General features: G+C 45.7%; 1 protein-coding gene across 1 annotated transcript in view; it reads right to left on the reverse strand.

Annotated features, from left to right (window-relative positions):
* Window positions 1-8725: 8725 nt before the first annotated feature.
* nectin3a (nectin cell adhesion molecule 3a) overlaps window positions 8726-12500 on the reverse strand; it is a 140261-nt gene continuing 136486 nt past the window's right edge. Inside the window, exon 7 of the mRNA XM_063205767.1 lies at window positions 8726-10444. Coding sequence (XP_063061837.1) covers window positions 9833-10444 — 612 coding nt within the window. The 3' untranslated portion in view covers window positions 8726-9832. The remainder of the gene's footprint in view (window positions 10445-12500) is intronic.

The following is a 12500-nucleotide window of genomic DNA, read 5'->3' on the forward strand; positions in this document are numbered from 1 at the left end:
CTCTGGGCCCGAGAGAAGTGACCCATTTGTTCCCCCTGTCACCTTCCCTGGGTGTTACATATATAAATGCAGTCCATTTACCATTTAGTCTGTATGTGCGTCTATACATGTGTGTGTGTGTGATGTGTTTATTATCTGTCTGTCCATGTGCATGTGGGTGAGTGCATGGTGCGGGAATAAGAACGGCGATAAATCATCCTAGCCAATAAAGCGCGAGACAAAGCAACACGGCTGCGAGCGTGATGCATGAGGCCCCCTTGCCTCTGCCCCGGGTCAGTGCCGGTCCGGTCCCGGCCCACCGTTTGTCCCCACTTGGCTCTGTAAACAACAGTAACAAGATACCAACGTCACCCCCACGGCCCAGCAGATCAATCAGGGCCCAGACGCAGCCATCACTCACTACCTCATTTGGGGGTGCGAAGATGGAGGAGGAACCCCTTAACCCATCCACTGGCAAGCCCCCCCCCCACGCCATGTCAATACTGTACGGGAGGGGAGGGGAGGGAGGGGGTGACAGTCAACAGGTGAAAAAAAGTGTATGGTGCCTATATTTGAGTGTGCATGTGTGTTTGCCTTCATTTTTCTCTGTGTGTGTGTCTAAGTGGGTGTCTTTGTGTTTGTGTGTGTGTGTGTGTTATTGTTTTGCTGTGTGTGTGTGTGTGTGTGTGTGTGTGTGTGTGTGTGTGTGTGTGTGTGTGTGTGTGTGTGTGTGTGTGTGTGTGTGTGTGTGTGTGTTTGTGTCCGAGTGGCTGTGTTCGTGTGTGTGTGTGTGTGTGTGTGTGTGTGTGTGTGTGTGTTTGTGTCCGAGTGGCTGTGTTCGTGTGTGTGTGTGTCTTCCTGTGTGTCTATGTGACTGAGTGAGTGTGTGTGTGTGTGTTTTTTTAACATGGGAGAGAGAAGAGAAAAGAGAAGGTGTGAAGAGGAGGTGTCTGCTGTGGTTGGTCTGGAGTGATCGATCGTCCGCTCTGGTGACTGCTGAGCCCCATTCTGCCCTGAACATTGATGGAGAGGGTGCTGAATAAGACCCAGGGGGTGGTCTAGCTCCTAGGATGTGTGGCAGCCAGCCGGGAGGGTGGGGGGGTTGTGATGTGCAATTGGGATGAGTTGACAGGGGTTTGGAGTGTGTATCTCTGTGTGTGTGTGTGTGTGTGTGTGTGCAGTAGGGATGCAAATTATCGGTTAATTAATTAATCATTAGTTGATAGCCTTATCAATCGACTTACGATTAATTGATAAGCGGCGTTTTCCCCCCAAAATCTCAATGTTTCTAAAAAAAACAACAAAAAAAACTACTAAATCTAAAAAACTATAATAAAAATTAAGATAAATACCACATTTAAATTAATTCTATTTCAATTCTTTAATCCAAAGGTGATTTAAATATTCCCATTATTCACACCCCTTTTCACACACTCTTCACATGCCCATTTCACCTGGGTGTCTTTGTCAGATGAATTATCGATTAATTGCGATTAATGTTTTTTAATCGATTAATGCACTGATCGATTTAAGTCGATTAATCGATTAATCGTTTGCATCCCTAGTGTGCAGTGCGTGTGTGTGAGTGTTTGGGATAGGCTGAAGGGAGGGTTGATGCGTTGTGTCAGGGTGGAAATCAACTGTGTAAAATGTGAACTTTTACCAGTCACTGAAAACTCAATCAAATTTCACCAGCCAAGGAAATTAGGGATTTGTGTCTCAAATTGAGCAACCACCGTCACAATTGACTAGTATTTGGTTGGTGTATGCATTTCCATCCATGGTGCGTGTTGGACTGGAGTAATTTAGGGTGGTGGGAGTACATTTCTGTTTGGGGTATAATGAACCATTGCATGTGTTGGGTCAATATATGAGGTGAAAGAGATAGTAGAAATGCTGTATATAATATATGTTGAGTTAAATGTTAACCGCCTGTTTTTATACCTCCAAAACAAGGAGGCTTTAGTGTGAATGTGATACAAATATAAATGTGATGAAAAAAATATGTAAATTTGCCCTTTCCCTCCTAGGATAAATATGCTCTACTGCCTAAATGAATCATCTTAAGATCAAATTTGCAAGCCGAAATTGAAGTCCTCTCAAAAGTCTTTCCTGGAAAATCAAAAGTAATAGCTTTTGAAATAACCTTTCGCATAACGGCAAGGGCAGACATCCTGTCATGAATTAATGATATACAGTACACAACGCATTCCTGAGTAGGGGAAGTCTGACTGACTGTAGTTTTGGGACTATTTACAAGTGCAGGATTGGCAGGTCTTGTAATGCTGCAAATCCCACCTGTGCTACGCCTCGAGTTTTGTGGCTCTGGGAATTGATTGGCAACCGTGACAGCAGCTGCGGTACTCGCCGGGTTGTATTTCCAAGATACACTTTTCCACAGTTGAAACACATGGAAAGTCTGCTTGCAGGCAGAGTCACGTCGTTTGATAGATTCATATCAAATAGGCAGCGCACCATTTCCTAAAACGTTTTTTTTTTCTTTTCTGTTGTTTTTTATTGAGAAGAGAGAAACAAATATGGACAATGAAAACATGGAGCTTTATTACAAACTCAAGAAGACTCAAATGAGAGACTGAAAAATACAAAGAATTTTTGTTTCTGATTTCATTCAGAATTCCTGGTGTGATTGGTAAGACATGGAAATCATATTGGCAACTTTGACTGTATGTACAACATGAAAACAAACAAAACAACTTCCCAGAACAAAATACATGCCAGACATAAACCATGGACTTGAAAAGCGCTTCTCAACTCCCCAATTCACATCCCCGAAGGCATTTCATGACTACTTACAAAACAAACAAACAAACAAACAAATAACATCGGTAAACAAAAACAAATATATCCCTGACAGAATATTTACACACAGTATTCTCTACCACTGGCTGTCATAGTAAGGCTACTCGACTACTCTCTCCAGTGACATATTATACAAGTCTCGGGTGCTTTGTAACTTAGATGCTACAGGAGTCATCTGACATAATATATATATTCATAAGGCATAGTACATTTTTTTTTTTGTTCTTGCAAAAAAAGGAATCGGATAACAAACTGATCAACGTTGACAGAACAGCAAAGTAACATATTTCATGACAGGCAATACCATGGAGAACTGAGCACTTACAAACAGAAGTTAAAAAAAATTAAAAATAAAAAAAAAACAGATAAAAGTAGGCTACTACCCATCACGGATAGTCTGGGCGGTATCCAACTAGGTGATGTCGTGACTTACGCAGCAAAGTCATTGCAGAGTAGGAGGTAAATCTGCTAATAAAGCGGTCTTATGAGTTCTTTTTTTTTCAGCAACTCTTTCAATAGTAGATTTACCACGCTGAACTAAACCTGGTGAAATATTGAACTGGACTTACCAGCAGAAATGAAAAATGAGTAAAAAATAAATAACGATATATTGTATATCTTCCTCATCGAAGAGTATTATGCATTTTGAACCCAGACACTTTTTTTCCCGTCTTCTTCAAACCTTCCAAGTAGGAAGTAGGTCTATGTTAAATTAAATTTTAACTTAGGATCCGAGTTGGCAATGCGAATCTTAAATAAAGAAAAGAATGATAAAAAAAAGAATGAAAAGCCAGGCTATCACTTTGTCTCAAGCATAAATCTAAGATATGTATGGGACAGAGTACATACAAATCTTTTAATCTGTGTTATCGCTGCAAATATTAAGAAGGCACGCTATATGAAATCTCAGCTATACAGTTTAAAAAAAACAGAAATTACAACCAGCGGATTACACAAGCATAACATGTAATGTGAATCTAATGGCATCTTGCAAAGAAAGGGAACAAAAACAGTTTTGAAAAAACTAACAATATTGGATTGACAATGTTGGAACAAAATGGCAGATCATGCTGAAATACATGGAAGAGTGGCCCAACCATCGTCACCTCAACGCGGTGACAAACATTCACTAGGTGTGAAAGGCCAAGATGAAAACCCTGCACCTCCCACAGTCACTCACAACACATCGCATACATACAACAACAACCTCCAAGCATAGGCGCAACCAATGACAACGCCGATTCTCACACTCACTTGTGAAACACCCCACACATCTGTGCTACCGACTGCAGAGGAGAAGAAAAGAGAAGGGAGGAGGAAGAAGAAAAGAGAAGGGAGGAGGAAGAAGAGAAAGATGTATATGATGAAGGAGTAGAAAAAGGAGGAAGAAGAGGAGGAGGAGGAGGAGGAAGATGAGGAAGAGTGGAAAATCTGCTGCTGCAATACTGGGCGGCACCTCTGTAGGCTTGAGTGGCTTTGAGTCAGGCAGAGACTATGCACACAACACGAGGGCCTAACCTCACACAGCCATATCGCTTTCACAGAAGCCTGTGTGTGTGTGTGTGTGTGTGTGTGTGTGTGTGTGTGTGTGTGTGTGTGTGTGTGTGTGTGTGTGTGTGTGTGTGTGTGTGTGTGTGTGCACGCATGTGTGTGTGGGTGCACTGTATGCGTACACAGAGTATGTGTATGTGTGTGTGTGTGTGTATGTGTGTGTGTGTGTGTGTGGGTGTGTGCGCTAGGGATCTCTCCGCGAGCGACCCAGCCTTTGAAGACAAGACCAGGCCACAGCAGTAGCAGCTGGAGCAGCATCTGCAGCAGATGGGAGCGCTTGTCCACATTCTGGAGTGCAAGTCGTGTGTGTGTGTGTGTGTGTGTGTGTGTGTGTGTGTGTGTGTGTGTGTGTGTGTGTGTGTGTGTGTGTGTGTGTGTGTGTGTGTGTGTGTGTGTGTGTGTGTGTGCGTGCGTGTGCGTGTGTGACAGAAAGAGAACGATAAGACAGCAAGCGAGAGACAGAAACAGCAACCAAAAGAGAGAGAAAGAGATGAGATGGAGAGACAGCGAGTTCAAGAGAAAGAGAGAGAGAGAGAGAGCGAGAGAGAGAGAAAGAGGGTGACAGTGAGCAAGCAAAAGAGAGAGCGAGCACACAGAAGTGTTTGCTTCAAAAAAGGCAGTGAAGGGCATGTCAGAATAGAGGAAAATCTAAAAGACAGGGGGGGACACAGCAATCATAACAAAAATAAAATAAAAGGCGTGTCCTCCATCTGCAGCGAGAACTTTGGCACACACGCACGCACGCACGCTCACACACACACACACGCACACGCACACATCTACACACACAAACACACACACACACACACACCCAAAAACACACGCATAAATATCCTTAGCACCAGTGCCACAGTGTTTTGATCCTCCCCTCCTCTTTCTATTTTAACCTCCCTCTCCATCTCCCTCCCTCTCTCTCTCTCTCTCTCTCTCTCTCTCTCTCTCTCTCTCTCATGGACTCGCCTCAAGGCAGGCTCGGCCAGGCTGGGTAAGCAAACCAGCAGACGGTGGGATCTTTTCATGTTTACATTGTAGGGCGAGAGGCTGACTTTGATACCACGAGGAGGGTTAAATATAGTTTAGGGGCTAGCAGGGGAGTTGTCTGGCCTAGGCCTGGAGGCAGGGCGCGCGCAACTACACCAACTATCGAAACATGTTGAAAGGACGTTTAAAAACAAAAAAAAGCCTAAAAGGCATTATACCGTAACTGTGACATGGGTATGGTGCCTGAGGCTGCTTTGATGATACAGGAAAAACACATATGTACGTAGGTGGGTTCAGGGTTGTAACTAGAGCTCTCTAGCAACATTGAAAGTATGCTGGGGGAAAAAAACACATCTAGGGTGCGTTTCTCAAAAGCATAGTTGCTAACTACATTAGCTACTTTGTTGTTTTCAATACTTTTTCCCATTGGCAATTACCCAAGTTGCTAACAGGCTAACAACTCCTCTTTCGAGAAATGCATCCCCTAGTTTCAAACTTGTGACGTGGATGCCTGGGGCTGCTTTGATGATGTAGGAGATATGAGCATGTGCTGTAGGTGGGGGTCAAGGCTAATAAGTACTAGAGATGCACCGGATCCTGATTTTTAGGATCCTGCCGGATACCGGATCCACTGCTTAAGATCCTGCCGGATCCGGAACCGGATACCGGATCCTACTAAAGGGTTGAAACACATAGCCTACTCACACATGTGGGCCCTTTTTATCACGTTGGCTCAAACTATTTTGACTGAAAAGCCTCGGCTACTGGATCCTGGATCCTGGAACCGGATCTTGGATCCGGTGCATCTCTAATAAGTACACAACCTATCACGGAACATTGAAAAGACGCTCAAAAACATTTGATACATGAAATGTGGAAGCTAATGCGTTAATGGTGGCAAAACACACACACAGAAGCGGGCTCAAAGAATACAGCTAACAATGTTGAAAGGACACTGAGCTTTTTTCTTTCTTTCTGATATGTAGACGCTGGGCCACTGCTGTGATGATGTCAGCACAAACTCGTTGGTGGTTTCAAGACCAACACGTCCGTCGAGTCCTTTTGTGTTCGCTCACACAAAGCTCTTAATGACGATGGCAACTAGAGGCAGCATGACGACCGCCAAGTGCTACTAATACCAAAAAACATCTGGAGACGCAATTGTTTTAAAACTCCCTCATTATTAGCAGTCATCCACAGAGGCACTTACACACACGCACACACACGCACACACACACACACACACACACACACACACACACACACACACACACACACACACACACACACGCACGCACACACACACACACACACGCACACACATACACAGATGACAGGGATACTCAATCATTCCCCCCCTCCACCCCCAGAGTATAAAGAGCCCTCATTTTCATCTCTGCATGAGGGCTTGTGAAAAGTGGTGGTGAGCGTGTGAGTGAGTGAGCGAGTGAGTGAGGTGACTAAGTGAGTGAGCGAATTGCGAGTGATGCGAATGCGAATGATGTGGAGGCCAGCACTAGTGAGTCAGATGGAGAGAGAGAGAGAGAGAGAGAGAGAGAGAGAGAGAGAGAGAGAGAGAGAGAGAGCACAGCAGCAAGCAAGCAAGCCAGCAAGCAGACGTTCCTACTTATTTTCCAGAACTTTCTGTATCACCTGAGCTGCCCCCAACCCCGCTAATGGAGTGTGTGACGTGGCGTCTGTCTTGCTGTGCAGTGCCGAGCCATGCCCGAACTGTGCTGTGCCTTTAACACGAACTGTCAAAATCACAAACTTCCTTGAAGACCCTTCAGTTGCCATGGTGGGGGGAACCCCTAACGAAATCTCTGATGAACCTATTGGTGATTGCAAGAAGGTTACTCAGAAAAAACCTGTGTGGAGGGACTGTGGAGGAACCTTCTTCCAAGAACCTATAGGTTCCTCAGGGCTTCTTCCAGGAACCTGTCTGTTACCCAGTACTACCCAGAACCCTTAGGTCCCTCAGATGATGCACTCAGGCCGACCGAGAACCGTGCCGGTGCCAGCTCCCGCACCTCATCGTGAACCGGCCAGCGTGTTGACGCCACAGATCTTAGTGGTCACAAACCGGAAAGTTGGTTCCCAAAATCAACCAACAACTTAAAGAAACTCCCGCACACTGACCATTTCGCTGTTCTTTCTTTAACAACGACGTTTCGGTACTAGACCTTCATCAGGCTAGTACCGAAACGTCGTTATTAAAGAAAGAACAGCGAAATGGTCAGTGTCCGGGAGTTTCTTTAAGTTGTTGCTGAGTGACCCATGGGCCATCTCCGATGCACCTGCCAGCTGAGGTGTGCGAAAAAAGTCGAAGTTTCCCAATACCAACCGAAAAATACTAGGTTTTTCTCTGCAAAAAAAGTTCAGAGCCTGGTATGAAAGTGGGTAGTTCGCAGATAAGCACTTTAGCGCCGAACGTCACTGGTGCGGGCACCGGCACCGGCAGTAAGAGTAGCAGACTGAGGAACCTTTAGTTAGTTTACCTCTAATAAAGGTGCCACCATGGAAGGAAAAGGACCCGCCATTTTCCCATCGTCCTGTCAACTGGGCAACATTGTGTGTGAGTCCCTTTTTCACCTCTTTGTACAAACAAACTGACGTTGACACAAAATGACTGGCACCGTTGGATGTGTATGACCGTTAGTCCATACATACATTTTGTCAGTACATACATACATAGGCTGGTTCATTCCTTTTTGACTGAAATATTTGACAAATTAAAAAGATTTGTGTCCTTGGCAGATATTAAAAAAAAAAAATTGAAAATAAGTCACAGCGGAAGAATGACATGCGTTTAGCAAAGAGTGCGTACTGTATTTGTCCTCATTGGCTAATAGCCCAATAAAAAGAAAATCTCTTCTTCGTTTTAGTGCTGCATTTAAGATTCAGAGACATGGAAATGTAAGGCTGCAGTCTTTGTTTTCTTCCTCCTTTTGTGTGTTCGTTTTTGTCTTTCTTTTGTTTTGTTTTCTTTTGCTGGTAGAAAAATAGATCTCCTTTCTTTCCAAAGGCAGACGAGAGACAAAGGCGATGCATCCTGGAGGACGAAAAGGAGGAGGAGGAGGAGGAGGAGGAGGAGAAGAATAGAGGGATAAAGATGGAGGAGAAGAGGAGGAGAGGAGGAGGTGCTGCTGACTGTCCTTTCGTTTCAAGAAAACGTCTCTCTGCCACTTCACTCCGCTCTCTGCTACTCCTCTCTCGCAATGCCCCCGCACACACACACACACACACACACACACACACACACACACACACACACACACACACACACACACACACACACACCTTACGCACCCTCGGTCGGTCGCTCTCTCTCTCTCCCCCCAGTCCTCCACCCTCCCTCTCCCTCCCCCTCCCCCCCCCCTCCCCCCCAGACCTGTTAAGCACTGAGCTGAATACGAATGAGCCTGGCTGCGGGCACCGCTACTACCGCAATGACAGCAAAGCATCTTTTTAGTCACAAGTTCGCAGAGTTCAGATAGCAATCGCTAAAACTCTCACAAGAGTCTTTTTTTTGTATCACTCCCATCAAGGTTTTTTCCTGCTCCGTTTTCCTTTTTTGAATTCTGAATAACAGTCTTCTTCTTGTTTGCTTTCAATCCTCCTTTCCTTTTTTCGTGTTTGTATTTTGATGTCTATTTATAGATATAGCGTGTTTCGTTCCTTGTTTATTTCGATGTTTCTGTTAATGGACAACATCTCCTGCGTCGCAGCTGGTATTTTTCCACTTGCAAGTTCATCATCAGTCCCACCCCCCCCCAACAACATCAGGGCTTTCTCCCCTCGTCTCTTGCACCAGCTGGTCAGCGTATGTGTGCGTGTGTGTGTGTGTATGAGTGTAATGTGTGTTTGTGTAGTAGGCGTGTGTGTGTATGTGGTGGAAGGCAGGGGAATGAGGATGCTTTCTTTTGTGGGGGGGTTGAAGGGGGCACATAAGATTGGGGAGGAAGTGATGGTTGGATGATGATGATGGTGGTGGTTGTGGAGTGTAGTGGAGGTAAGTGTCTTCACACATAACACTCCTGACAGAAGATGAACCAGATATAGGGGGATAAAGGCAAGGTACTTGATGAGGGGCGTGGTGGGTGGATACCAGGAGGTACGTATGGGAGAATATGGTGCGTCAAGGAGTGCAGTGGAGTAGCATCGTAACCACTCCTCCGGACACCAGATGACAGAGGAATAGGAGGGGAAAAGGGAGACTTGTGGGGCATTGGAGGGGGGGGGGAGGGTATGAAGAGGTACAAGGACATGGTGCATGGTAGTCCTGGGAGTGCATAAGAAAAGGAATCGTTTTCAGATGCACCACTTCCGAGTCCAAGGTGACAAGGGGGTGAAATGGAAACAGTGTGTGTGTGTGTGTGTGTGTGTGTGTGTATGTGTGTGTTTCTGTGTGTGTGTGTGTTGCCGTGGTGTTTCTCGGAGCACAGCAGAGGAGGTACGACGGTACTTCGCTTCGCTTCGCATCGCATAGCCGCCCCCCCCTTCACACGTACCACTCCCGGCGCGAGATGACCGAGCCGTCCATGTGCGACACGTAGTCACTCTCCGTGCCGTTGTCCACGTAGCAGTCCTCCGGCAGGTAGGGGGAGCCGTTGAGGCCGCCGCCGCCGCTGGTGGTGTGGGTGTGGATGGGCGGAGTGGAGCTGGAGCTGCTGCTGTGGAGGTGGTGGTGGGGCGGCTGGGGCTGCGGCTGTTGTGGCTGCTGGGGGTACGCCTGCTGGTTCCCCTGGGGGTGGTGGTGGTGGTGGTGGTTGAGGTGCTGCTCGTTGCTGTAGTAGCCGCCGTCCCGGGTGATGGTGATGGCGCGGGGGGTCTGGTGGTGCAGGGGGTCCCCGCCCCACTCCTCGCGGTCCTTGCGGTCGCTGGCGTAGTCGTAGATGAGGTCCCCCGGGATGGGCTTGGGCTTGAGGTCCTGGCTGCCCTTTCCAGAGTCGCCGCTGCCGCTGCCATCGCCCGAGCCCCCGCTGCTGTAGACCTGCAGCTCGTGGGGCTGCAGCACGTCCAGCTGGTTGTCCTTCTGCATGTCCGAGGGGCCCAGGTACTGCTTGGTGTAGTAGTCGCCGCGGAAGGTGCGGCGCTGGCGCATGTAGCACACCTACGGGGGGAAGGAGGGAGGGAGTACGTTAGCAGAGATTCTTTAAGTATATAGAGATATGCCAATGTAATACTGCCCTACAAAGCAAAAAGGCAGTAACTGCATTGCTGTTTAAAATGAGTTACTATGACGTTAATGCCATATATAACAAAGTCTAAAGTTAAATAAAATGATTGATCTTCAAAAAAGGTGGTAATATAAAGTAACAAAACTGTCACATATCCAATAATCTCCCAAAAAACACTTAAACTGGATTGCAGTATCATTTTAAAGTCAACTGACTCAGTTTTGAGCTCTGCGCAGTTACTGCCTTTTTGCTTTGTAGGGCAGAATAGGTTGCTATGGGCAGCTAACGTGACCAGGTTCCGGTCTGCCTAAAGGGGCGTGTCATAATACTCCTAGCATTGAATAGAACAGTCCTTAGGTCTGCCGAGGTCTGCCTAAAGGGGGATGCCCCCCCCCTTCCCCCCTTGCAATAATAGAACCCGGAAACAATGGGCCAATGGAACCTCTCTCTCTCTATTCTCTCTGACGTTAGTCCTGTTTAGGTCTCTAATGCCTCTTTTCCACTGCCGGTTTTCTGGTAGGCCTAGAGCTCGACACAGCGCAAATCGGTTACCACTTTTTGCTTTGCGATTGAGCTATTGTCATGCACATTCCAAAAACAAAAAGTGACGGCCAAGTCGCGCTGTGCTGTGCTGAGCAGTAGGTCTGCCAGAAAACCGGCAGTGGAAAAGAGGCATTAATGGACACCTGCACGTCCGGCCAAATGCTGGTGAAATTTCTATTTGACTGGTGGAGAATTTCAACTTGTACTACTAGCCTCTTTGACCCGTTAATGAGTGTGTGTTTGGCTAGGAAGATCTACCATTTGGCTGGTGATGAAAAAAGAGCCCTTAATTTAGAGCCCTTGTGCTGTGTGATTGTATGCACTGTGCTGTACAAGTGCAGCTATTACTAGGGCTGAGAATCGATCCAAATGTTCTGGATCGATTCGATTCCGATCCAGCATGATCAAATTCAATCCACGATCCGATCTGATTCGATTCGATATCAATCTTCTCTATTGCTGAGTTGACATTTCAACCCATTTATGCCTAGAATTCTAAGACCGACTATAAAAATCTAAATATTCTCAGCCTTTGAAGCCCACACAAACATGAAATAGCATGGTAGCCTACATGAATGTGGAAGAGAGCTACAGGATGTGCTTGAGAAAATAGCGCCTATAATCATCTGCAAAAGATCGATCCACAAAGTTGTGAATTGACATCACACTTTTCGAACATGAATCGATATTGGATCGCGATTCGATCTTTTGAACCCAGCCCTAGCTATTACCATAGTGGTTGCAGACCTACACTGGCTGTCTGTTTCCTGTAGTGTTGATTTGTACTGCACTATCGAAATGAAAAACTTTGTTGCAAATGAAATGACATATCCATTCTGCAATATTGAAGGAAATATTTAGTTTTTACATGTTTGTATTGGGCAATGCATTGCATTGCATTACAAAATACATTTTATAAAGGTTTAAAAAGCATTTTCTGGAAATAGAATGTCAAGAATTAACACATGGATGAAAAGGACATCTGAACAGTCAATGCAAAAAAGTGATAGTTATTATTATCGTTACCAACCCATCGTACCTATAACCCCACATTGCTCCAGGGACGGTAACCAATACCCTGTACTTAAATAAAAGTCAGCTTCAAGAATGTAGCCTCAATAGAGTAGAGCAGAATAAACTTCATTAACCTGGCTGCCAAGCAAGGCGGCGCACCAAAAGTTAAGTGTAATGTAACATAATAATGTAATTCTTAATCCCAAATGATCCACAGTTGTGATAGTATCTAGTGTCCTTCAGCAGCGCACCTATAACAACACATTGCTCCAGGGACTGTAACCAATACCCTGTACTTAAATAAAAAAGTCAGCTTCAAAAACATGTGTTCATTCACCTCTAACATACCCTCATTTTTAATAAAAAAAACCCCCTAAAATCTCAAGACCCTGAATGCACCGTATATGTGTCTACAGGTTAAGATGGGTGAAA

This window comes from Engraulis encrasicolus, chromosome 8 (assembly GCF_034702125.1).
Source record: "Engraulis encrasicolus isolate BLACKSEA-1 chromosome 8, IST_EnEncr_1.0, whole genome shotgun sequence".
In the NCBI taxonomy this organism is placed as follows: Eukaryota; Metazoa; Chordata; class Actinopteri; order Clupeiformes; family Engraulidae; genus Engraulis; species Engraulis encrasicolus.